We start from the raw sequence: 25,129 nt of genomic DNA on the forward strand, positions 1-25,129 counted from the left end.
CTCCCACATGACGGTCCATACCATACCAAAACAAGATCCCTGTTTTTCACCACCTACCATACAGATATGCACTGAAACATTTGTCTAAGCAGTGAAACCTAAACTTTTATGTAATTTAATCCATTTATCATATTGAAAAACTGAGAAATACTGTTGTAAATTAACCATCCTGACATGTAGTGTAGCTTCTTTGCCAAGAAGTGGTTTTGTGCCACTTTGGTCATTGTTGTTGATGTGTTTTTTTCTCTGTCCCTTTCTCTCCCTCTTCTTCTGTTAACTTTCTTCCCAACTTCTCTTTCTTTGTTTTCTTTTCTGTTCCCAAGTCTTGTCCGTTGTGATTGTCCTGCCGGACAGGCCCAAAAAAAAAAAGTTTAGCAAACATTGGATGTTTTTAATCATCCATGCTGTGACCACAGAGGAAATAGCAGAAGTCAACTTTGGACAAACTGGGCCATCTGGTGGTGATGAATGGCAGTGTCTCACAAATCAGCAGGAAAGCCTTTTTCGTTCATTCAAAGAGAATGAAATAGTTCAAATGTTTTAATGCAGACAGTCCTGAGCAGCTCATAGGTGCATACATGTATACACAGCAATCTCACTGCAAATAGCAACCAAACAAACTCACAGCAGGAGTGTCCCTTCTGGACGAAACACGACTTTATTACAAGTCAAACATTTGAAATGAACACCTTTAATGAATACCCAAAAGTGGGAAAAAGCATTGCATCGAGTTTTTTTTTTCTCTCTCTCTCTCTCTGACTGCTGCACTGAAGATGCACAGCAGGTTTTGTTGACAGGCAGCATAACACTGACCCATGTCCCCTGCTGGGCTTCTGGCCTTTCAAGTGGGGGTCTTTATTATGTGAGTGAGGGCCGAGGAGAGATGGACCAAAATGCCACACCTACAGTAATCTCCTGTGGACAGTAGTAGATTAAGGCAGTCATTCTTTGAATGGTTTCCAGTGACTTAGCTACATTCAGTGCTCAGTATCACAGGAGATCTGATACATAATCAAACTAAAATACCAGTGCTTTACCATCATATATATTTTTCTTAGTAAGAGTAAAACAATTATACTGTACATTACAATCAGCTGCAAGCTATGTGGAGGACCTCCATAGCACCCTTTTTATTTTCTTTATTGCACTCCATTTATGACTTTATGACGCCCTGATTTCAAGTTTTCTTCAAGTTTTACCCTTTTAGCTTGATTACAGATCAATAAGATTGGATCTCAACCATCTCAATGAAGTAAAAAATAAAGATGGTGATAAAAAAAGAAGAAGAAATAAAAGCGACGGAGAACAGAACCACACAGACCAAAAGTAATTCTTCCTTTACAATACTATATGTCCTTAAGTACTTTTAAACATAGTTTTAGTTAGTTTATATGTATATATATATATATATATATTTTAAACAATCTTTAGTCCAGATCAATACAAATACTAAATGCACTGTCGGTGGGTTTGTGCCAAAGTACGTGTTGATTATCAACAGCAAGTGCACTTGCGGATTTTTCACAGGTCGAATCATTGCCTCGCTTCCGACAAACAAAAGGAAAAACACCGGCTTGTGAACAATATAGGTGCTGAATGGCTGTTAACCAGCATGGTTCTGTTACAGCTTGCAAGGCCGAGGATGGAACCACGTGAGCGCCCATTGACCATTAAGTCTGTGAAACTGTTTCTCTGCCAGGTTATTCTGCTTTTTCTTTGCCACCATCTACTGGCTTCACTGGCTCCGGATCTTCTAGCAAGGCTTGTTGTCTCTCTCGTTCCTTCACCAGCTGCACACCACAGTAGGTCACGAGTAACACAGAGAGGGTCGACAGAGGAAAACCTAACAATAGGACAAAGAAGAAGGAGGAAGGGGGGGCATGAGAACATTAAAGCACAACTTTAAAGGAAATACTGCAGATAATCCAGTGAACAAGCCCTGTCAGAGTTGTGTCACAGAATGTTTAATGTTGTGAAGAAATCTGAGGCGATTCTGAAGTCAAATGATCTGTGGAGCATTAAGCCCCTCAAATTTTTTCTTTTCTTGTTTTTCTGTGTTTTTGGAACTGAGAAAAAACCCTGTTTTAATTCATATAGCATACTGATGTTGTTCCCCACCTTTAAAAATCAGTCTCCTTCCCACCATTTTGGCAAACTCCAAACTGTTCAGGGAGAGAACGTTGTAGAGGACGATAGCCCAGAAGTTGGCCGCATTGAACAAACCGCGGATCCTGCGTGACATGGCTTCACCCATGGCACTCTAATAGAAGACACACAACAGAGCACAAAATTACAACTAACATAGAAAATAAAAAAATTTAATTCTGCTGCCATCCTGCAGACCTGTGATATGTTTGATAGATGCTTAGTCCATCATCAAATTAGGATCTGTTTTGCTTTTCTCTTGTTTATTATATTTTTTGGGGAAAGATAGTAGATCCACTTCTTTTAATAATTGCTTTTTTAATAAATAAAAATAGTTCCACACCTCAAAATCGTGTCTCTCAGCTTACTTTTGATCCTGTTGCTCTCGGGACAGTACTGTATTAAGGCCCTTCAAACTAAGAAATGGATCTGTGAAGTTGATAACTACCAGTTTTATTTATTAACTGCCAGTTCACTCCCCTTTATAATGTAAGGTACAATATTATTAGGCAGCTTCCACAAAGTGTGATAGGGTGACTTAAAATCAGTGTTCCTTAAATACCAACAATGGACTTTCAGCGATGAAGAAGAGATTCTGTATCCAGTGGCTAAATGTGATGACAAAATGTTTATAGATTCCTGTGTTTGTGTCAAGATTCTAAAGAATTTTTTTACCAAGTAATTTAATTTTTTCTTTAAATGTATCAGACACAAATTGTTATTCAAGGCAAGAATTTTCATCCACGTTCAAACATGCCTAGGGGCCTTACTATTTGCCTTATCATTTCTCACCTCTATGGTAGAAAGTGGTGGAAGGGAGAAGAACTTGGCCACCCACAGCTCAAAGTTGAGGCCAAAGCAGTTGAAAAAGGACCAGATATAAACCAGTTCACATGGGCCCAGCCACAGGGTGGTGATGCCAAAGGTGCAGATGGTTGCAAGAAGTTCTTTGAAGATTCGATCGTGATTTCCACCAATGTAGTCGTAAACATACCTGCACGCGACACAACGATAAGTCAAAATCATCTTGTCTATACCGTGTTCGGTTCTTTATGCCCATGAATTTAAATCATCCATGCACTCACTTGCACAGCCAGTCATTGATGCCTCTGTCAAAGTGCCTACAAAAGACACAAAGTTTCATGAATACTTTCACACATTTTACAGTTTTGCAGAGCGAACCAAGAAACTACACTGTGGTTTCACACTGCTGATGCAAGTCGCACGTACGTCTCAGCGAAGACGTAAAGCATGGTGATACACTTGGGAGGCTGAGGAGGGTCCAGGTGATCCAGCATTGCCACGGTGTTGATGACGCCGAACATTACAGCCGATTTCACCCAGTCATACACCAAGTTGGAATAAGCCAGTCCAGCTGTGAGTAACATAAAAACAAATCTGAATCTTTCCTAATTAGAATATATCCCACAGTTCTTTTCAGGCATTTATTTAAAGTCCTGCCTCTGAGAAAACCTCCAGTAGCAGATTAACTTGAAATGATGTCTCATTACAGTTTTAGAGTATTCATTTTGTCACTGATTTTCCTTGGAAATAGTATGATTTTAGGGAATCACAATGTTATTTCGAACCACAAAAAAGCAAATGACTGAAGCAAGAAAACTCTAAGTGCGAAAGAAAGGAAAAAGCTTTAGATACTCACCCAGAGACCAGTCAGAAAGCTTAACGACCAGCCTCATGTCACTGGGTATTGTCAGAATGTAAAGGTAGTGGAAGAAGACATCCACCACGAGAATACCTCCCAGGTGCAACAAGGCCTTGGTGGTGATGTTCCACATCTCCCTCTCTTTACGGATCAGCTGAGTGTTGTTTGCCTGCAGAACAAAAGCTTCCACTAAACCCACATATCACATGCTGTTGCTTGAATTATATTCCATAGAAACTTGAATATTTGATGATTACACCATTCAGAATAGCAGAGTTACAGATTTGTAACAATTTTTGGACCAATTAATTATTCACATTAATAAAATAGTTAATTAAAGAATAGACGTACCTACTGTTGATTAAAAGAAAGATTAGGGTTTCTTTTTAAAAACACCAGTTTATCTTTATATTCCGTTTGATTTTCAATCCTCACCTGGGCATGAAACCGGTCGAATGTCATTATCGGTCCAAAGAAGAAGAATGGGAGGTAGAAGTTGTATTTCAGCAGGTCTGAGAACGTGTAGTTGCCTTCCTTCTTCTCGCAGTTCTCTAAAGCAAAACTCATACAGCGCATGATGCTGAAGCCACAACCGCCATAGAACAGGATATCTTGGAGGTTGAAGGAACCAGTTACCAAGGCTTCCTGTTGTGGGGCAGTGGGGGGATAAAAGTTATTCTGAGCCTCAAACACCAGTCTGCATAAGGACAACAATAACAATCTGGCAGACGCTGTATGCTGTCAGTACTGTAATCATGTGCCCATACATTACATATTAGACCAAATACTATAATTTGTAATGTTATCTTTAGTGTATCGGGATCGTTCTCCGGTTTGGTAATGCTTATAAGATCACCCACAGCTGGAACCTTTCACAGGGGTGTGGATAAAGGGGGGGCCAACAACAACTGTGTGTAGCAATGTGGACACTATGATGCTACAGGGTAGTCACGTTTTCTAGTGCATGTTTAGGGAGGCTGGAGGTCTGTCTGCATTTAAATTCAACCAATTTTCAAATGGTTTTATTGGTTGTTTCTTTCTAATAAACCTCACTTATTTCCAGTGGGCTTCAATAACTGCTTCTGAGTCTGAACCACCACATTTCAGAAAATCCTGGAAACACCCCTACACACTCAGCTAAACTCCAGAAAAGTTGTAGTTCAGTTTTATTTATATAGCACCAAATCACAAATGAAGCCGTCTTAAGGCGCTTTATATTGTAAGGTAAAGACCCTACAATAATACAGAGACAACCCAAACAATCAAATGACCCCTTATGAGCAAGCACTGACAGAAAGTGGGAAGGAAAAACTCCCTTTTAACAGGAAGCAACCTCCAGCAGAACCAGGCTCAGGGACGGGCAGAAAGAACTTCCATTAGGATCATTAGGAAGAAATGTGGTGGTCGAGCACAAATGTTGTAGTATTTATTACATGCGTCGCTGGACTTTGGAAGTAGGTGAAGTTGTTAAACTTCTACTTTGCTACCATTCCCTCACCTGCCAGGAGTTAAAGGGCTCCAGCTTGATGGAGGCCAGCGTACACAAGCCTGCAGCGAAGCACATCCATTTACTTTTGAATATAGCCACGCTGTATAGTATGATGCAATGAGAAAGAACCAGAGCCAAGAAAGTCCAGCCCATCGTTACCAGGACTGCCAAACCTCCATACACCCCAAAGACCAAGGATCTGTGCTGTGGATAAGAAGGAGCCAGAATTAGTCAAGATATCAGGATATAGTTCAGAATTCAAGAACACACATGAAGAGTGGCGTTAGTATAATAAGACTCATGAAACTGCAAAAAATGAAAATACCTAAGGATGGGAAGATTAAATTACAGGGCAATGAAAACAAATCTACAGTCCACATATGCACAATTTAAATGAAATGCATGGCAAATGTTGTGAAATTCTAAGATCTTTTAATGTTACCTTACATCCATTTATACCAATCTTCATTGTAAACATGAAACAAGACAGAAAACATGTTTAAAACATGATGAACTGTTTTAAATATGTCCAAATAGTCACAGCAGAGACTCAACAGATGGGAACTTGGTATCAAAGAAAGCAGCTCATGCTGTGTTGAGTCAGTCTGTCAGGCCTTGAGGTTCAAATATAAGCCACGAGAAACATTTTTGTTCTGGAACAGAAAAACATCTCATTGAATAAAAATGGAATAAAACTACATTTAATTAATCACTTCAAGGCCTTCTGTTCACATCAGCAGAATGCAGCTTTGCATTTACTGTAATATCTTTCTTCACACTTGAGCACACACGCACACACAAATATGTATTTCATACATATTTACAGAGAAAAGCACCATGAGCCTGTACATGTATTTATTGAAAACCCAGGAGTATCTCGTGAGCATTCACACCCGCGCACCTTTGGAGCCACCAGGGAAAATATCTTGGCAAAGATCACATGACCAACGAGAGCAAAAAGGATATGATTGCGGAATGTCGTGAACCACATCACCCATTCGAAGTCCGCAGCATCCTACAGCAAGGAAAAATGCATTAGGATCAAATAACAACTGCTCGCTTAACATGGCGCTGTGCAGCCGTATAGAGAATACATGAAGAAGAGGAACTTACCATTTTCCTGCCAAAATAATGCCATCCTGGTTTGACGCTTTCTTTGAAGGATTTTCTGTTTGTATTTTCTGAAAAAATGAACAAACAAAAAAACCGATAATCTCCATTTGTGCATGCTGAGGTGTTTTATTAATAATGCAAAACAACTTTAAGTAATGGCAGGAGACTGTAAAGCCTCTGTGTTAGGGAATCCAGGCTTTGAGCAGCTTTGTTTTGGGCATTTTTATATGAGCTGGTTATTCCTCTGTAAGAAAACAGTCGTGCAGGTAGTCACAGATTGAACAGCTTTGGTGCATTCATTGGATTATTGCAAATTTAAGGGCCTGAGAGCACTTCTGGTCTATTTTATAACACCAAATATTACATAATACACTCACTGCGGAGCTTTCTATTCTGAGGCTGACATCTAGTCTCATGTAGACATAATCTTGCTGCAGGAGATTTGTTTTCTATATAACCTGAACAAAGCGCTAACACATAAATGACAAACACAACACCAAAAACAATCGCAGTGGTGACCAAAGTTGAAGCAATCAGTGTAGCAACAAATGTGATCAACGTACACCCCCACCACCACAGTGGGGTGTAGGTTTTTCCAGCCAAAGCTGGAGAAGCCTCAAAATGTAAGGGTCTCAAAATGTAAGGGTCATTCAGGGAAAGCCTCTTACTTCTGGGAACACAGCCAAATTACTATTGCCAGTATACAGCGCTACTGTAGCATGCAGACCTGAGTATTACAAATGACCATTTTAAGAGGCAGAGACTGAAGGAGAAAAAATATCTGGACTAAAATGATGATTGACATCTAGACTGTATGACAGCACAGACGGTGACAGACAGCACCAGTCATCCGATTGCACTCAGTCCACTCAGATCAGTTTGTGAAGAGGCTGGTCGAAGCATGTCATAGTCTGAACACATGCAAACATTTGGTGTTATTTCAGGATGAATGGTTTGGAATTAGTTGGCTCAGTGTAACTTAGTCAGAAATATCTCCATCTGGGAAATAATTAGAGAGTAAGTGGACCATTTTTTCAAATTGTCTTCACATAATAAGAACACGCAGGACTTCCTTGGGGGGAAGCAGTCTCTTTTCATCTACTAAATGAACTTTGTTCTGCCCTGTTTTAGGTTAAATGGAGCACTGTTGTAGGATGTAGGACGGAGCTTTTTGAGGCTGTTTTTAAATTGCATTGCAGTTGAATTGCATTGTCACTTGGCTTTCAGTGACATTTATCAGATTATGAGTGAAAATTGTGCTCCTAAAGCTGACAGTAGGTGCATAAAAGTGTCCATTTACTCCGACTTCAGTGAATATTAGTGGATTTCAATTAACCTCTACAAATGTTAAAGCACTGTGATATTGATTTTTTGGACTTTCTCAGTTACACCGACAGCCTCTGTGTGTGTGTGTGTGTGTGTGTGTGTGTGTGTGTGTGTGTGTGTGTGTGTGTGTGTGTGCGCGCGCATGCATGCATGCACTCCGGACCTCTCTTGACACGTTGTGCACTCACCACTTGAAGCTTCAAATATCCAACTGCCTGCCCATATCAAGGCCACAGCAAGTACAGCTGTGTAGAGATACAGCTCATATCTAGGGAGGGCAGTCTTGATCCCCATGGTGAATCTGCACACTTGAAGCCTAATGGGTTGAAAAGCAATCAGCCACATAATGTTAGACCTAAGTGAAGGGAAGCAGTATAAATGAACAGAAAAAAAAAAAAAAAAAAAGGAAAACTCTGAGAGAAATGAGATAGCAGGGTTAAAAAGTTTATTTTACTGAACCAGGTTATTCTTTGGAAATTGTTACACTGTAGTTTGCTGTGACATGTCAGTATGAATGCATGCACTTTGACAGGTTCCTCGATAAAATGCTCAGCAGGATTAACCGGACAAAACATGAGGAGAAACCCAGTACAGTTTATTTTTATGGTAGATGCCCTTGGCAGTGTTACCCAGTGGAAATCAGCCTGTGCCTATAGAAACTATACACCCACAAAAACGCTTCAAGTTGTTTGCAATATTTCATGGGTCAACACAGTAATAACACAAGTTCCTGACTGGTCTGAGACCGAGGTGGTATTTTACTAATAAGCTTCCAGGATCGACAGCCCAGTGACTTAAATAGGACTTCAGAGCTCTGGCTCCTCGGAATCAGCACCGTCAGCTGCGCAACCCTACCTCTCCTTCCTATTATAGTACTGTCTTGCAGTTGGTTTGCTGTACAGCAGGGCAGCTGCAGTGCTATGTGATCTGAGAGGCGCTGGGGACTCACTTCACAGAATAATTAGCCCTAACGGGAATGGCCAAGAATGGCGCACTGGAGTGGGAAAACCGTTAGTTTTCAGGTGGACAGCCCGGGTTCCTGGCTGTGTTAGTGCGTGTGCTTCATGCTCATGTGGCGCACTTTGAGTTGAACTTAAAGGAGTTGGACGAACAAGTGTGGCATGCCAGTGCCAAGATGTAACCATGGCTATGCAGATCCCCCGCAAAGCGCCATGCATACAAATTGAGGCTTACTTTTTCAATGCTCCGTGCGCACAGAGTCGATAATACACCGGCTGTTTGTTCTGATTGTTTCCCCCCGTGGTGGTTTCCGTCATATTTATCACTTTGCATTAATAAAAGACTTATTTTACTAACCTTATATCCGCTTTACACTGTCAGGATGAGGGCAGCAGTGTTTACAGCCAGTTCTTCAATAGACCAAAGAAATTGGGGGAAAGCAGGTGGCGGCAAAAGCAGATTTCATTTCATTCGTCTTGCGGGGGCTTTGCCGCTGCCGCTGCCTCTGATCACCAGCCTCTGGCAGTCAGGATGTTGCGGACTCAACGAAAGGAGGAGGAAGAGGAGGAGGAGGAGGGGGATATATTTATCCACCACTACTGCACCGCAATGAGGGGTGGTCCACACCGTGTCCATCGGATCTTACTCACAAACATGGTTTATAACGACGAAAAAAGAAAGTAAATCAGTAGCAATTAGCCTAATTGAGAGCCAATCAAAGACAGAATGGATCTGACTTGATAAATCATATGCGGATGTTAAAAGTGCAATGAAATATGATTGCACTTACTGTTATAGACCCAAGTCTTTCACGTTTTCCGGTTGGATGCAACAAAGGCAGTGTTTCTGCAATTTGAAAGAAATTGGGTTTTTTCTGTTTTTAAAAATAATTTTCTGTACTCTGTGATATCGTCGAAGACCGCCATATTATAAAACGCATTAAATGCCCAAGGAATTTGGGGAATTTTCATATATTAGTCAGTGCTTTCCCGTTTCAGCATCACATCTACGTCTTTCTATTTTTAATCACTCACAACATAAAATGTCATTTGTCAAGAAACCACCCACTCCAAATCACACAGCCCACTGCGACTGATGGGATTGAATGCGTGCAGGCGCTGTTTCATAGTTACTAAGGCAGCATTGTTGCCATTTAGACACTAGGTGTCGCTCCCGGTTTATTAAAAATAACAAGGGTGCCTGAATACCAGGGGTTTTTGGATCAACGTCAAGTATTTGCTCGGATTGTTGTTTGCCTGGGAGCGGTGTTAAATCTATAGCTTAGTGTCACTATAAACGGCCCCATTAAGCATATTCTGTTTGGGAGAGTTTTCCCCCCAATGCTAATAGTAAAGAGCCACAGTCTGTTGCCTGTGGACAGCAGTAATTACAGCCCAAAAAAGCCGCGTCCAGCCAGCTGCATGGTTTGAGCAATGTAGTGCGGCGAGTTTGTGCTGCCTGCCTGAGAGAATCCATCACAGAAACAAACCGCCCCCTCCCACTCACGGTGCCCCCGCTTCAGATGCAACTCAAAATACATAAAGCCTCCATGTTGCACAGGGAATGTAGGGCCAGCACACATGAACCGACTGCCTAAAAGTGTCTGGTAACTTTAACGCCGAACAACCTGCGGTCGTTGCATGTTTTTTTTGAACTAGAACAACCATCTGGGCTTCCAAGTATTTTCAGCGGTGCTCCAGACACGGCCTCTCATTTTGGATAATCGGAGGTTTGCGGCTAACTCGCTAACCTAAGCTACTTGCTAACTTCAGTTAGTTAGCAATTTCAGCGTCTTTTCTATTTATTTGTTTTTTATAGTCACGCACGCTCCTCGTGTTGCCCACAAACATAGTTGTTTGTAGCGATGGTAGTTTTCGGAAAGCCATAAATGACAGCCATTATCTGGCTTCCATTCACCACTGTGCTAGCTGGCTGGCTACCACCGCTGCCACAACCCCTTCGCCTCGGACGCTTTCCTGGCTTCGTGGGCTAGCTGGTTACCTTCATCTTAAACAGCTAGCTAACAGTAGCTAGCAAAGGAAGCAAGCGCGCTTGTACTATTGACATTGTGGGAACTAAAACAGGAATAACCAATCGTCTAAATGGACCACATGTCCATAATAACCCAAGTTTCTAACCCCAAGGAGGAGGAAATAATATCATTTAACCAGGAAAAAGGTAAGGAAAAAGTCAATTTACGGTACATAACTAATGCTAGCTGACTGACTACTTTTCTCTGTTGACGTTAGCTTTTATTCGCACTTGCTAGCTGTTGTAGTAGTTAAAGACCTCAGTTGCCTTTGTGTGAAAAGATGGAAACACGTCTTTTGTTGAAAAAGAAAAAAAAACTTAACTACGCAACAAGTTTATCAGAGGGGCCTTGCCCGGGTAAGTTCTCCAACTAGGATAACGTTTGTTCATTGCGTTTTCAAAATGAAGAGCGCTGCAGCGCGTTCTTTTTCCTTTAACATTTACGAAAATTCACTGTCTGCATCAAATTAACGCACATTATGCAAAAGTATTTGCAATAAAACATCTGGATAGTACACTTCTCTTTGTGCGTTTGGGCTACATAACTGGACCATATGATCTGACAGCTCTGACAGTTGATTCATGTATGGATCGAGTTCTCGGTGGTTTGGGTTGAGGTTAGCAAGAAGTTCCTAAGGACGAAGCTAATACGCGGACTAAAGAGAACTGTGCTGCTGGTGTTGTGTATCGATTCAGTTTTACTTCATGCACGTAGCAAAGCTATCTGTGCAGCTTATGGGAAACTTATTCGGTTTGTCTGAGATGTAAACAGTGAAACTGTTTTATCCGCGCTTATTGTTTCTCGTGAGGTTTGTGTGTTATGCAGTGAAATTAACCTCCAGTTTGAGGTCTTTTCCTATATGTATCACTTCTAAAAAATATTCTCTCCTCTGTAATAGATGTTTTTTTTTTGTTTGTTTTTTTTAAGTGCTTCTTCAACGTGAATGACTCCTCCACAAGCCCACAGCTCCAAATATCTAGTGATTCTCATTCCTGGCGCCCTTTGACACTTTCCCTATGCACAGGGTGTGTATCAATATCACATCTCAAACTTCTCTTCTCAGACCATCAGTAATGTGAGAACTTGAGTCTTTGAAGCACAACAATGCATTTGCCTGTAAGCTATAAAAGTGACCCAGAGTAACTGCTGTGGATTCTGTGTCACTTGAATATACCTGGTTGTCATGGGAGGTTATTCTTGCATGTATGCTGGAGTTTAACACTTAAGGTGGAGTTATATGGGTACATGGCAATTAAACTAATCATATGCCACTACAGTGATATAACAGTGTTAAGATCTGGATCGGTAAGCATATACCATGTTTAGCAAGCCTGTTACAGATAGTTGGTCTGCTTCTGAAGACATGCACTTTATTGCACCCAGGTAGTATTTTCGTATGATTTCAGTGTGTTTGCCAACAGAGGTGGTCGAGTACAAGCATTCACTCTGCTAGAATTCATTGTTTGCGTGTTGGGTTGCTGCATGAAATAACATAAGACTGAGTGCGAGAGTGTGCGTGTAACAAGACACAGTTGAGTTACAGGATGAAATAGAGCAGTGACGTGGATGCTCGCTTCTCACAACAAATAATATAATCAGTATAAAGATTGTATAAGTCTTTGCCATTTCTCCCCTTTGTTCTTAATCTGGAAAAATGGCAATTCATTTTCAGAATCTGCCAAAAAATGTCAGATAGGGTGCAGGTGGGTCTTCACAAGATACAGGTGGGGCAAAACAGATGGCAGGACAGAAGGACTGTGCATATAAATTACAACAAACATGTGGTAACAGCACTTGTTTTTTAGTTTTTTATTTCAGTCTCTCTTCTTTTTTCTTTCCTAATTAGCAGCCAGTTTTGTGAATAGAATTCAGAGATTTATTTTGCCAAACAAAACTGTCCACATTTGGCACTTGGTGGAAGTTTATAATTACATAATTTAAAAAGTCTATAAATATTTAACAGCATTATTTCTATACATATTTTCTGATGTAAATACAAAGTCAGCCAATGATTTGATTGTCATCTATCTATTGGAGATCACCTAACATGTAGCCCATGCGACCATCTGTCCTAAAGGAATTAAATAGGTAGTCTTCCAATAGCCTGAACAGGCGCCAAACTGTCTAGGCAAAAACTGACCACCTTTGCTCTTAATGTTCCTCTGCTGGCTGTCTTACAACATGTGCCTGCCTCTCACACTGGTTTGGCTCCCAAGCAGCAGCAGCAGCAGCAGCAGCCTATATATAGACCTACAGTCTTGCTGGGAAGGGCACTAACCCCAGAGCCAAGTGTAACTACTTGTAAAATGACAGTGATCATTTTCTGTGTTGTCACAGACATACTTTGAAAGGGGAAAAAAACAAAACAGCTCTTCATTTCCAAACAGAGGCCATCAGAGCAGTGATTTCTGTGGGTCTTTTTCTTGAATTTGGAGAGTCTTGTTGATTTCAACAATTTAAACTTGCCACTCTGCTGAGATTGTTGCAATGAGACCTTATTATTTACTATGTCTGTGAGATGGATGGAGTGTCACACATGATCCATTTACTGTTATGATAAATTCCTTGCTAATAGTGTTGGAAGATGTCTAAGAAGATTGATTCATATGGGGTGACCTTGACTGAGCCCTCTTCTAGCCTCTTCTACTATTAAGTTCTGGGGTTTCCTGTCTATATTTGTTTAACCTCATGAACACACTGAATTTAAATAAAAAGAAGGAAGGACTAAATACATTCAAATATGCTACAGATTTAGCTTTAATTAAGTCCTCGATTAGCAAAATAGGATATAAATATTTCCCAAGCATTAAACTTGTCAAGATTAATATTAATATTTTAGAAAAGCACCAAAATGTATGTATCTATTGGAAATTACTTATATTTTGTACTATCTATTCAACGTTTAATACGTTTTTGTTTTTCTGTGGTTACTAATGGAATCAAAATTTAGTGGAAAAATTGCAGGAATACATTTTTTGGTTGTAGTTTAAAACACTGTCTTAATTCTTTTGGTCCCATTTAGTTCTCAGCCAGTTCCACATTTTCCTATCCATGGGATTGATAAGCCTACAAGCTTATCAGTTGCCAATGCCAGGATCTTTTTGTTTGCTTTAAAGTGGGCTGCACATTACAAAAGAGTGATAGCAAACTCACGGCAGTGGAGTATCCACATATCCTCACTTAAGCTACTAAAAGACGTCATTTAGGGAATCTACTAAAAGAAGACCCCTTTCCGTGCTAAGAAAAGTTCAATAAAGGGAAAAAAAAAAAAAAAGCAACAACAACAAAAAACAGCACAGGACTGGGGTTGGCTATCAATAAGGTCTTATTGGCACTATCAGTTCTGGTCAGAAGTCTGACTATTGGCTCTCTCATGGGTTACTGATCAGTTTTCTGCCTGGCCAAAAAAACAGTTCTGCATAGGTTTTCACAGTCAATGCAACAGTTTTATTACTTGTATCTAAAAACAGTCTAAAAACACAGAAACGGAGCAGAAAAAAAGGTATCCGCGCTACTCAGTACTGCTGATTTAAAATTAGTCCACTGAAAGATTTGAAAGGTGTTGTTTAGAAAAACGTCTCTTGCCGTGGAAACTTGGAGATTGCACTGCTTACAGGAGGTGGTGTGGAACTGGTTAAGCTTCTCTCTGACTAATCCTTAGTCAAATCTGTAGACTGTGTCAACAGTCACAAACCCACCCAGGAGTCGGTAGATTTTGTCACATGTGAGCTGGAAGCCTGAACTTTTTTTCATCACTCAGCTGAGACGCATGTATGGAAGCAAATTACCACATTAGTCAGATCGGACATTAGGCAGTCTTTAACCTGCAGCCCCCTAGTATAATGTCCATGTGATGTCACATTGCGTCAGTGTGGGGAATAATGCAGGTAATAATTTGGAGCATTCAGTGCATGGTGCTGTCTCCTGAATGTTGTATACATGCACCCATGCAGCTGTCTCGCTTATACCACACAGTATTTCCAGTACTGTCAATGTGTTTGAAGCGGACTACTGTTATGAAATGACAATTGTGTAAAATATCCACATGGGATTCTCCTGATTCAGTGTGATCTGATGGAAACAGTTTAGGAAACAACAAAAGAATTATCAAGTAGAATGAGAGGTCATGTCCCTTGGTCTGACCCTTACCTGAGCTTAGAGAAAAGTCAAACAACACTGGGAATATTTTTGCTGTTTCCAAAATGTGTTTGGTTTGTTTGTTTTTCTGGAATGCGTTGTGAGTAAAGGTACTTGTGCTTGTGAAGTTCACCACCTCATAAGTGAACTACAGCTCTGCTTTTATGCCAGGTGAGAGATATATTTGAGACACAGTTGTGCTCTGTGCCTGACTCGGTAGTCCTGTGAATTTGCTAAGGGTCTTTGTGCAGGAATCAATACCACGGCTGGTTGTAGTGATGAGTCACAGGGAGCTGACAACTGCCTCTCTGTCCCAGTTTTACAGAGCTGAAATGAAAACATAAAGCCCTGTTTAAGCAAAAAAAAAAAAGAAAAAGTTTTGTGCTGCTGATTGTGGCCAGATAAATACTGAGCTCAGTGTAGCCACTTTGAGTGTTTTTAACTTAAGCCTGTAAAACACAGAGAACAATGTGGGCAATGTTGATTCAGAGTAATTTGAAAACTTCTGAAGAAAACATTCTTCATTTTCAAGCTGGTAATTTTCCAAACAAATTTCTAAATGTGTTTGCTGCCTTGGTATTTTGTGGTAGTTACAATGTTGTTTTCGCTGGTTTGGGTCTCTCTGGATTGAAACATTAGGTTGTAGCAAGATATCCACATGCTTCGGCTTTCTTAGAAGACGCAATAAATCTTTTGTTGTTGTTGTTGTTGTTTCTTTTCCTTGTCGATGGCTGCAGATTATAGTCCACTCGACTTGGAAGAGCTTATGGCACTGATAAGATACAACTTAGATACCCAGCAAAACATGCCCTTGCTTGAAAGGCTGTAATTAACATTACTGGAAGACAGTGATAGAGGGAAATGACAGAGAAGCTCGGGAGTGCAGAAAGTGTTTAATGTAGCTGTGACATGCTGTTAGTCAGTCAGCTTCTGATAGCTTTACTGTAAGAGCGAGCTATTAATCTGTTGTAATGCATTATGTGCTTGCTCCACATCCTCCAATATAACATGTTAAGAGATTGTTGTTGCTTTTGTGGCCTCAAGATCCTGTGATGCACAAAACTGTTTTATAATAAAGCACTAAAAAGAGATGGCAAGTTGCAGAAATATTTTGCTCCGAATGTGTTTTTTGTTTTGTTTTTTTTAGACATTTACACATTTGTTTAAGGTCCGTAGTACAAAGTGGCACAATATCAAGATGCCAAAAGACATGACATAATGCTATTCACTCTTCACAGTCTTCAGTTGCAAAAGCATTCTGGTGGGCTGGACAGGGGGAATGGGTGGAGAGGAATGCAGCCTTGTATAGGCTCTGAGGGGTCTGAGGGCCTCCCACCTCCTCCTTCTCTGCTTCTCTTGTGCATGATCAGGCTGCTTCAGTCACTCACCTGCCAGTTGAAATGTTGGAGGGAATCAAGTCAAGTTTTCAAAATGGTGGTAGCCACAAAAGCAAATATGAAAAAATAAAGGAGAGAGAGAGAAAAAAAGAGGGAAGCGTGTACACCCTCCAACTTGTCACTATTAATAAAAGCTCAGTGTCTGATTTAGGCCGCGCTTCGTGGTTCAGGAATGAGAGGCGATTTGGAATCGGAGCAGAGCATGCTCTGAACTGTCACTGAGTGTGACTGATGAGGTCACCCGGCCAGCTAAGTTATTTTCTGATCAGTGGTTCAGCCAGGGCGAGCGCACAAAACAAAACCTAATGCCATTTAATCAGACTGTAAAGTTCTCACCTATTGTTGTCATTCAGCATGGCTCACACCACTGTGGCCACTTAGGAAAATTTGTGGCAAACACATTGCCATTTTATTAAAACGGGATCTACACCTCGGCATGCAAATATTCAGATGTAAAGGGTGCACAGTTTCATCCTGCTGCGTTTTTATCGTAGAACGTCAGTTTGCATATCCGCTTGTTCATCCTCTATTCTTCCACCCCCTTCCTGTTATTTTTGCCAGCGTCCCAGTCAAACAGCAGCCTAAAGAAGCAGAGGAGCCGAGGCATCTTCAGCACGTTTTTCTGCTGCTTCCGCAACTACAATGTGGACTCTCCAGCCACCAACACCAACGCCAGCTCCCCGCCTCCACCTGTTGAGGAGAACGGATCGCCTCCCAAGGTGAGCTGTTCCACCACTAAACTGTTGCTTGTTGAACTGTTGAGGACTCTAGAAATATCAGTTTGCAAGTCTTTTCCATCTGTTGTAAACTGTTTTTGTGAGTAGTATTTTCTCTTTGTGCTATCTCTGTCAATGTGTCGTTGTTTTGGGGGGGTTTTCTCCTTTGTTTTACTTCCTACCCCTCACCCTGTTTTTGTATGTGTTGTAGTGTGACCAGGTCGAGGTCATCCCTGTCCCTAGTGTATGTATTGCCTTTTTTTTTTCTTTTCCTTTGCATGCAGGGTGAGTGGGCTGGTGGCACATCCTGTCTGTGTGGGCTCCACTGCTCCTCAGAGAGCTCTAGCTCTGCTACCGTACCGCAGTTCACTCTCAGCCGATCGTAGCACTGTCTGGCTGTGTAGAAGGTGTACGTGCACCTTTGGGTTTTAATGTCTCAGTGCTTCATCTGCATTAGTGACACTTTGTGGTTTGTATGCTTTCAGAAACACTGTAACACTAACCAGCTAACATTTTTAAGTGCAAACCTGTTTCTGTTAATTGCCTCGGGAGCTTCTACGCAAGGCATTAAACCATTTATTGTGCTACTTATCTATGCAGTTTAGTAATTTTGAGAGTGAGAATTAACATTAGCTCCTAGTCTTTCAGTTTGGCTACTCAACTACAGACTTAAAGTAATTAATCCTGTCACTCAAGGAAGGACTGAGATGTGATTCGGTGATCTCCGACCCATCCAAGGAAAAGTTGGTGAGAATAACCAACAGTGATTCGATATAATTTCATTCTAAAAGAGCATCCAGTCAATTCCAGCACTGAGCCATAGTTCTCACTTCACTTCACACTCTCATATAGTGTACTGGCATTTCCAAACTTAACACAGTTAAGTTTGATTGATCCCAGCAAAATTAGGATGGCTTTACAGCAGCAGCCAGCTTTATGCATGATACAGATTTGTGAAATCTAACTTGACCTAATAAAGACGTAAAGAGATGAAAGGGTTTTTTGTTTGTTTGTTTTGGCTTGAATTCTGTAGTGTCACTGATCTCAGTTGGTTTTTCAAAAAACTATCTCCTCTAACATGGTTTTGGCTTTTTGTTGGCTTAAACCTTACTTAATGCAAAGTGTACAGCATTCATGTTCTCTCTTTGGCTCTGCCTGTCCTTCTCTCTCATGTACTGCTCTCTGACATTATCTGACTTGTCCTCCCTATAGCCGCCAGCCAAATACCTCCTACCAGAGATGAAAATATCTGACTATGACAAAAAGTGTGTGGTGATTGACTTGGATGAAACACTTGTCCACAGTTCATTTAAGGTAAGAAGGGGCTAAAACTACTGTTGAAATTCTGCACAGTATGAGCACTTTTACTACCAGGCTCAACTAAAATCCAATATTAGGTTTGCCTATATTTCTGCAAACCATTGTTTAGTTTATGTCTTGCAGCGAGAGAACTATACATTGTCATTATTTCCAAAGTTCAGCTAATGATACACAGGAAGTTGAAGCTGTCTGAATCCATGACATCACTGTGTACACAAAAGAACGAGATGAGCAGGTAGCAGAGGATGTGAGCTAGCATAATATTACAGTACTGATTGTGGCTTATAATGGGTACATGATTGTAACAGGAAAATGCAGACAACCAGGCTGTGTTGGCAACCATCTCCATTGGATACAACATTTTTTTTTTTTTTGCACTGAAGAATTATTTCTGTGCACTTTATTCTTTTTTTTTTAATCTTCAAGCTGTCCACTTCTGTTTTAGGTCAAATGCTCTGTCAGCTGTCTTAAATTACTACAGAGGTTAAAGGAGGGCAGTGATGATAAAGGTTGTTTTAGCAAAACATACTTTTTTTTTGCCCTCAGAGATTAGACAGTCTGCAAATTGAGTTTGTGTTAATAGTACGACCTCTGGGGGTCAGTTGGGGCAGTACAACATAAGTAATTGTATTTTCTTCCCACAGCCTATCAGCAACGCTGATTTCATTGTCCCAGTAGAGATCGATGGTACAGTTCATCAGGTATTGTAGATTTCTTTAAAAACTAATAAATTGTATTGAAGTTTGTCTCTTTAATAGGGGGGGATTCCATTTGGTTCTGATGTGAAGATCCTGAAGAAAAGGCTGTTATCCAGTTCAAGTAATCCAGGATAGGCTGTGTGTATCCTGGATGGCCTATTCGTGATTACTTGCACTGGGTGGCAGCCACTGTGCGAAGGGGATGTGGGGGGCATCTAAAGTTATGTGACATGGTAAACAGTCTGATCATTTTGAATAATTCCAGAAATGAGTAGCAGGAATTATTTTGTACCAATCCTGAAGTTTTCTCACATATTTTCTTATAAATGACACTGTTCACCTAAAGTGTCCTCAGTACAGATAATGTATTTGTAGTGTTTGACACTCCTGTCACACCACGGTTTGTTTTGTTGTTGTTGTTTTGTTTTTAAACCTGGTCTTAAAAGCGATGATCTATCTTGCAGGTGTATGTGCTGAAAAGACCACACGTGGATGAGTTTCTTCAAAAGATGGGAGAACTATTTGAATGTGTGCTCTTCACAGCCAGTCTTGCCAAAGTATGTTCAAATGTGGACATGTTTTCTGTTTTGACGTGTATTTTGGTTACAAGCCAGTGGTACCTGTGGAACTGTGAACATCGTTAATTTTCTGCTTTCTGAATTTTACATCTCCGTTATTATGCTCTGCATCTGTCACTCCGTCATGTTAGCCAGTAATGCATGGGTAAGTGTAATGAATGAGGCAAAAGAAACTGTGCTGTGGGAATAATTCCTCTCTAGAAACAGATATTCCTTAAAAGCTAGAATGCGCTTTTCTGTGTTATAGCATAGTGGCACCTTCCCTGTTAATCAAGTGCTGTTATGAGGGACACCATGCTTTGCTTCCTTTTGGAAACCTAGTGTAGCGTTTAGCTTTTGTGGGTTGTTTTTGTTTCTAGTTGAAACATGTGATCATAAAGATGTGATGTATATCGTCCCAACATTCACAAGTCATATTATTTTTATTATATTCCTTGTTTTAAAAACAGTTTGCTTTTCCTCTGTTTTTTTTGCTTGGACAGTATGCAGACCCTGTGGCAGACCTGCTAGACCAGTGGGGTGTGTTTCGAGCGCGGCTCTTCAGAGAATCCTGTGTTTTTCACCGAGGCAACTACGTCAAAGATCTCAGCCGGCTGGGGCGAGAGCTCCGCAATGTTATCATTGTTGATAATTCACCTGCTTCTTATATTTTCCATCCAGAAAATGCTGTAAGTTCCCAATCCTCCAATATATTTGTTACATTCAGCACTACATCTGTTAGACTCTGAATTTTTCTTGCCACAAAGTAGACTTCTGTTGCATGCTGAATATGATGATGGAAAACAACAGGAGTTAGAAAGAGGAGGGAAAAAAAGGAAGGTTCCTTCAGCTGCTCTTTGCTGCAGAAGCTGAGTTGCTCTGGGGTTCTTGAAAATATCCCAGCAGTGATCTTTTGGATTTAAATAAGCCTCATACTTGTCCAGGACATAGTTTTTTCTTCTTTTTTTTTCTCTTTAGAATCTCGTGTAATTTTAGCAGTGTGCTTTGAAACGTCACCTGGCTGGAATAATCCTCTCTTTTGTCAAACTTCTGCAGTTAGTATTTTCGTGTAGCCTCAGGCATTCACAGTGCCGCCTATTAAATGTCATTTGTGTCTTTGTCTGCCCAACACCTTTTGCTCTCATGCTGCTTCACATCATCACACTCCCACCTCTGGTTTTCACTGTCTCTGGTGATCCTGGCCCTTTTTACACCAGATGCATTTCACTGAGCCAGACGTGACAGTCTTAAGCCTTTTGGTTTTATTTTCTTCTCGAAGCCCTTCCATAGAGTGTGACATTATGCAATGTTCTTTACACTGTCTGAGCTGTCAATCTGTCACAGACATTCTAATTTCTGTTGATGACCTCTGTGCCAAGTTTGAATCATTTCCTCTTCTGTTCTTCTGAGCTGTATCTGTAGGTATTTCACTGCCTGTGGCATCATTTTAGGAGGATGGCCTCTGCAGCCTTTCTTAACAGCACTATGACTCTTTGTGTTCCTCCTGATTTCTGCAGCAGCTGTGTTTTGGACTCATGCTGAGTTGGTCACTGATCTTCCCCACCATTTTCCAGCTTTGTCTCACCATCACATTTCCCCTGGCTGTGAGGCAGGGCAGACACTAAGAATGTTCTTGTGCTCATAGATCATTTTATAACAATGTTCATTCATGTTATTTATCAATCAGGATCAGAATAATTTATTAAGAGCACTAGAATTCATTTTCTCCAGTAGTGTACTTTTCCTAATTTGCATAACGTGTCTGCATTTTTATGCTGTAATTGTAGTTTTTGAGTTTAGTTTTCTAGTCTAAGATCTATTCTAACTTTTCCTGTTGATCTGATGTCATGTTTGAGCACAGTAGTCATTCAGCCCTACATCTTAAGGCTAACTTTCAGTGGTTTGTGCCTCTCCTCAGGTGCCAGTTCAGTCCTGGTTTGACGATATGAATGACACAGAACTCCTGGACCTGCTGCCTTTCTTTGAGGGACTCAGCAAAGAAGAAGAGGTGTACGGAGTCCTGCAGAATCTAAGGAGCAGGTAGCAGGACAGCCCACACTACCGCCTGTGCCCACCAGTCTCCTGTATTGATCTCTGTTCCTTTCTACGACCGTATCTCTCAGACTCGGGCAGATCCTCCCACACGCCCCCTAAGGGGACGCCTTGGAGTCTCACTGTGGAAAACTTCATCATAACCCTGTCTCTGATCTCATCTCCTGGCGACCGGCTGCCTTCTGAGTGCCATCAGAAAAACAAAAACATTCAAAATCCCAGGAGCACTGTGTCTCACAAAAATAATAAAAACCACACCAGAAAGTATGTAGAGTGTCCTAAGCTGATAATATCGGGGACAAAATACTAAGAGGAACGAACTTTAATCTTTATTTTCAAATCAACCAAGTTTTACTATTTGGTGAAGTGCTTATTTTAAACGCAAGGAAAAAAGAAAAAAAAAACGACAACAAAAACAACTTTTTGTCTGAGACTTCTTTTGTGGTACCACACAAAAGTCTGAAAAGATTTTGTCCTCATATTGTTGCTATGCAGGCAATTTCTGGTAGTAGAAAGGACTGTGATTCTCTTTTCATACTTAATGAAGTGCCTTGTGTGACTGTTGTTTATATGGGGAGATATTTTCTACATGGCATATTTCCAGAGTACTCTGGTCTTTTCACATACAGATATGCTTTAAAGTGGACACACAAATATCTTTATATGAAAGTTTGAATTCACTATTTTGTGTTTTTTTGGTCATCAAACGCTGGGCAGTTGTCTCATAGTGTTCTTCTGTTTTCCCAGTAAGCTTGTGCCATTATATAGATGTGACTTTGTTTCTTTCGGCTTTCATTATAAGTAGAAATGGTTGATTTTGTTTTAGGAAACGGAGGATGTATGCAGTTGCGACATTCACGCCCCACCTGCAGCAAGTCCAGTAGTTCTTTGCGTTTGATAATTTCATCTGAAAGCTCGGGTAAAAATGTGCCATTTCCTTGTCTTTTTTTTTTTTTTTTTTTTAAATATATATATATATATAATTTGCCAAATAAGGAACTTTTCTTTCTTTTTCTTTTTCTTTTTTAAACAGGCTTCATATCCGTACCAGGGTTGAGCTACAACTGTTAGTTTATTAGTTGTAAGAATAACATGATAGGTTTTATTATTTTGACAAATAGTTGTCAAATTTGTTTATGTTTTAATATTACAAAATCAGATGGCTAGCTTTTAATCACTTTTTAAAAAAAAAAGACTTTTGTGTGTGTGTGCATGCACACAAGTGGTGCAGCTTCACCCTTAGAGGGCGGAACTTCCTCTGAAATTGTACACATTTGCAAAGGTGTTCTTTTAGTTGTTTAAACTGGTCCAGGATCTTACAGCAAATAGGTTGAGTGCCATGTTTTCAGTTTTTCCATGTCATCAGTGTCTTTACAGAATAGAGTTGAGTGTCAGAGTCTGGACAGTGACATTAATTAAATTAAATCACACCATTCCCCTGATGTACAGTGGTGGCCTGCCCTTGTCCAGCCCTCGTAATTTAAAAAAAAAAAAAAAAAATCTAATGGAAATGCCACCTGTAGTGTTTATTTTCCCAGACTCCTTTTTTTCCCTTCCTTTTTTAAACTGCTCTTCACCTCAGTGCCTACATTTGAGAGGAGCCCAGCAAACCGAATGCTGCAACATTAGCTTCCATGGCAATAACCGCTTTTATTTTGGAGGGGGAGGGTGGTTTGGGCACTTGGGTTAGAGCACTTGAATAAATTAACCAGTGAGGGTTTGTTAAAGTAAGACCACTCTAACATTCACTGTCCACATGAGTGGATCCAGAAACTGGACATCCATGTAATATTTAGATCTACTAGTTTGTTTGTTTTTTGGTCTGGTGACATGTAAGTGTTGCAGTGCTGAAACAACTTTAATTTTGATTGGTTTATCTCAGAAACAGTAGCCAAACGTGGTTACCTGTGTCTCTATAGTAAGAAACCGCTGTTGTGGAGCAAAAGGACGCCTTCTAAGCCTGCAGATGGGTGCTCAGTCCGGGCCCATCCAGACAGCCCCCTCCTCCAAAAACAATGTTTGGGTCCAGCTCTAAATGAAACACTACTGGGGCACTGCATTAGGACTGTGAACAACCTCATCGTGGCATTAATGCCTTACTGCCTGTGGAGGCACAAAGCAATGTTTCTTCATTATTTCCAAGGTTACACCTCCATGTTTTAGCATCATCTCTCTAGTATTTTCTTATGTAGTGCGAAAAGTGATCAGCCATATATGTAGAGCATATTTGGCTCTGGTGGGTTGTGTAACAGTAAAATGGATCATGTGAAAAGCTCTATGGTGCCATCTAGGGATTGTTTGCCTCCAACAAACCTTTACTGCTTGGTTTGTGGGTCATGGGGTTTATATTTAAGAGACACTAATAATTTCCAACTCCCCCCCCAGTTAAAAGGCTGCTGCTCCTTCAGACATTTTCATTCTTTTCGCATAAGCATTTGTGTTGCAAGTGTGCAGCTCACGATGGTTTCGGTGCAATGTTTTTGTTTTTAAATAAGGAGCGTTTGGTCGATTCTTCTCAACCTCTCAATGATGACCTTTCTCTGAAAATGTTGTTTGTATCATTGTGATATATTTTTCTACCTACATGTTGTCAGTATTTGGGTTTGAAAAGTTGCATATTACCCATTATATCCAGCTTTTTGTTCCTATATCCTTTCAGATCGATATTGTCCCGCTCTCTTGCCTTTGGTAAGAAAAATAAGTCAGGTCTCGTCCCACCTATCGGGACGATTGTGAGCGTGTGTGCGTGTGTGTGTATGTTCGTTCATGTGCGCTGCCTTTCACTTTTCCTTTTGTCACTTCACTCATAATCACACATTCTTCATTTTGTATTAAGTTAACACCAAAGTTCTAAAACACTTGAGTTTTATTTTATTTTTTTAAATCAATATCCTCACTTTGCTTTTTTTTTCTACTTTGGCAGCATGTCATTCTGAGCATCACTTTCTCCCCCTTTATTTTCTTTAATAAATGGCTTCATTGAAACAATTTTGTCATGTCTTTTTTATTTTTCTTCCCCTGCCCCCCGTCACACATCTGATGTGGTTCATGAATTAAGGCCAAAGATCCTCACTTCAGTCTGGCGTGACTGCGGTTTCCACCGTCTCTGATGTACCTCATATGGTATGTTTACTGAAAGTTGAGAGAGAATGTCACCGTTTTCTGTCTTTTACAGTCGACCTGATTTATTTTTACCGTTCCTTTCAGACATGTCACAATAAAAGCACATTTTTGGAGGATTGTTGCCTGTCTTCTGTCATCAGATTAACACCATCTGTTTCTGTTTAGTCTTAGTGAGCTGGCAGCGGTGGGTTCATGTTTTCTTATAACAAGCTGAAAAATGGCAACGGTGTGATTAACCTTTGGGCTCTGCTAACCTTGTTTAGGTGCTACATGGTTAACTCTGTTTGTTTGGTAGTGTACGGTGGATATTTAGAGCTTTGACTAACAAAACTGCCAGTCTGGCAACAACCAAACGCTCTTGTGAAGCTGATGATGGTGGAAAGGATAGCTGTCTGTTGGAA

At 40.5% G+C, this 25,129-nt stretch overlaps 2 protein-coding genes across 3 annotated transcripts; one reads left to right on the top strand and one right to left on the bottom strand.

Annotated features, from left to right (window-relative positions):
- Window positions 1-1,436: 1,436 nt before the first annotated feature.
- On the bottom strand, window positions 1,437-9,207 carry hhatla (hedgehog acyltransferase like, a). The gene is made up of 13 exons (XM_063462305.1): window positions 9,054-9,207; window positions 7,925-8,052; window positions 6,411-6,478; window positions 6,199-6,312; window positions 5,740-5,760; window positions 5,307-5,501; window positions 4,244-4,453; window positions 3,806-3,977; window positions 3,376-3,520; window positions 3,231-3,266; window positions 2,938-3,139; window positions 2,119-2,260; window positions 1,437-1,843 (listed from the first exon to the last, which is right to left on the bottom strand). The coding sequence occupies exons 2-13, from the start codon at window positions 8,028-8,030 to the stop codon at window positions 1,701-1,703; spliced, it is 1,554 nt and encodes a 517-aa protein (XP_063318375.1). The 5' UTR covers window positions 8,031-8,052; window positions 9,054-9,207; the 3' UTR covers window positions 1,437-1,700.
- Window positions 9,208-10,213: 1,006 nt separating this feature from the next.
- Window positions 10,214-25,127, top strand: ctdsplb (CTD (carboxy-terminal domain, RNA polymerase II, polypeptide A) small phosphatase-like b). 2 transcript variants are annotated; one of them, XM_063461019.1, is made up of 8 exons: window positions 10,214-10,874; window positions 16,824-16,981; window positions 17,190-17,222; window positions 18,191-18,292; window positions 18,943-18,999; window positions 19,461-19,553; window positions 20,057-20,242; window positions 21,472-25,127. In XM_063461019.1, the coding sequence occupies exons 1-8, from the start codon at window positions 10,799-10,801 to the stop codon at window positions 21,595-21,597; spliced, it is 831 nt and encodes a 276-aa protein (XP_063317089.1). In that variant the 5' UTR covers window positions 10,214-10,798; the 3' UTR covers window positions 21,598-25,127. The 2 variants fall into 2 exon arrangements, with proteins under 2 accessions (XP_063317089.1, XP_063317090.1); XM_063461020.1 differs by lacking the exon at window positions 17,190-17,222.
- Window positions 25,128-25,129: the final 2 nt, after the last annotated feature.

Source organism: Pelmatolapia mariae, linkage group LG18 (genome assembly GCF_036321145.2).
Source record: "Pelmatolapia mariae isolate MD_Pm_ZW linkage group LG18, Pm_UMD_F_2, whole genome shotgun sequence".
Classification (NCBI taxonomy): domain Eukaryota; kingdom Metazoa; phylum Chordata; class Actinopteri; order Cichliformes; family Cichlidae; genus Pelmatolapia; species Pelmatolapia mariae.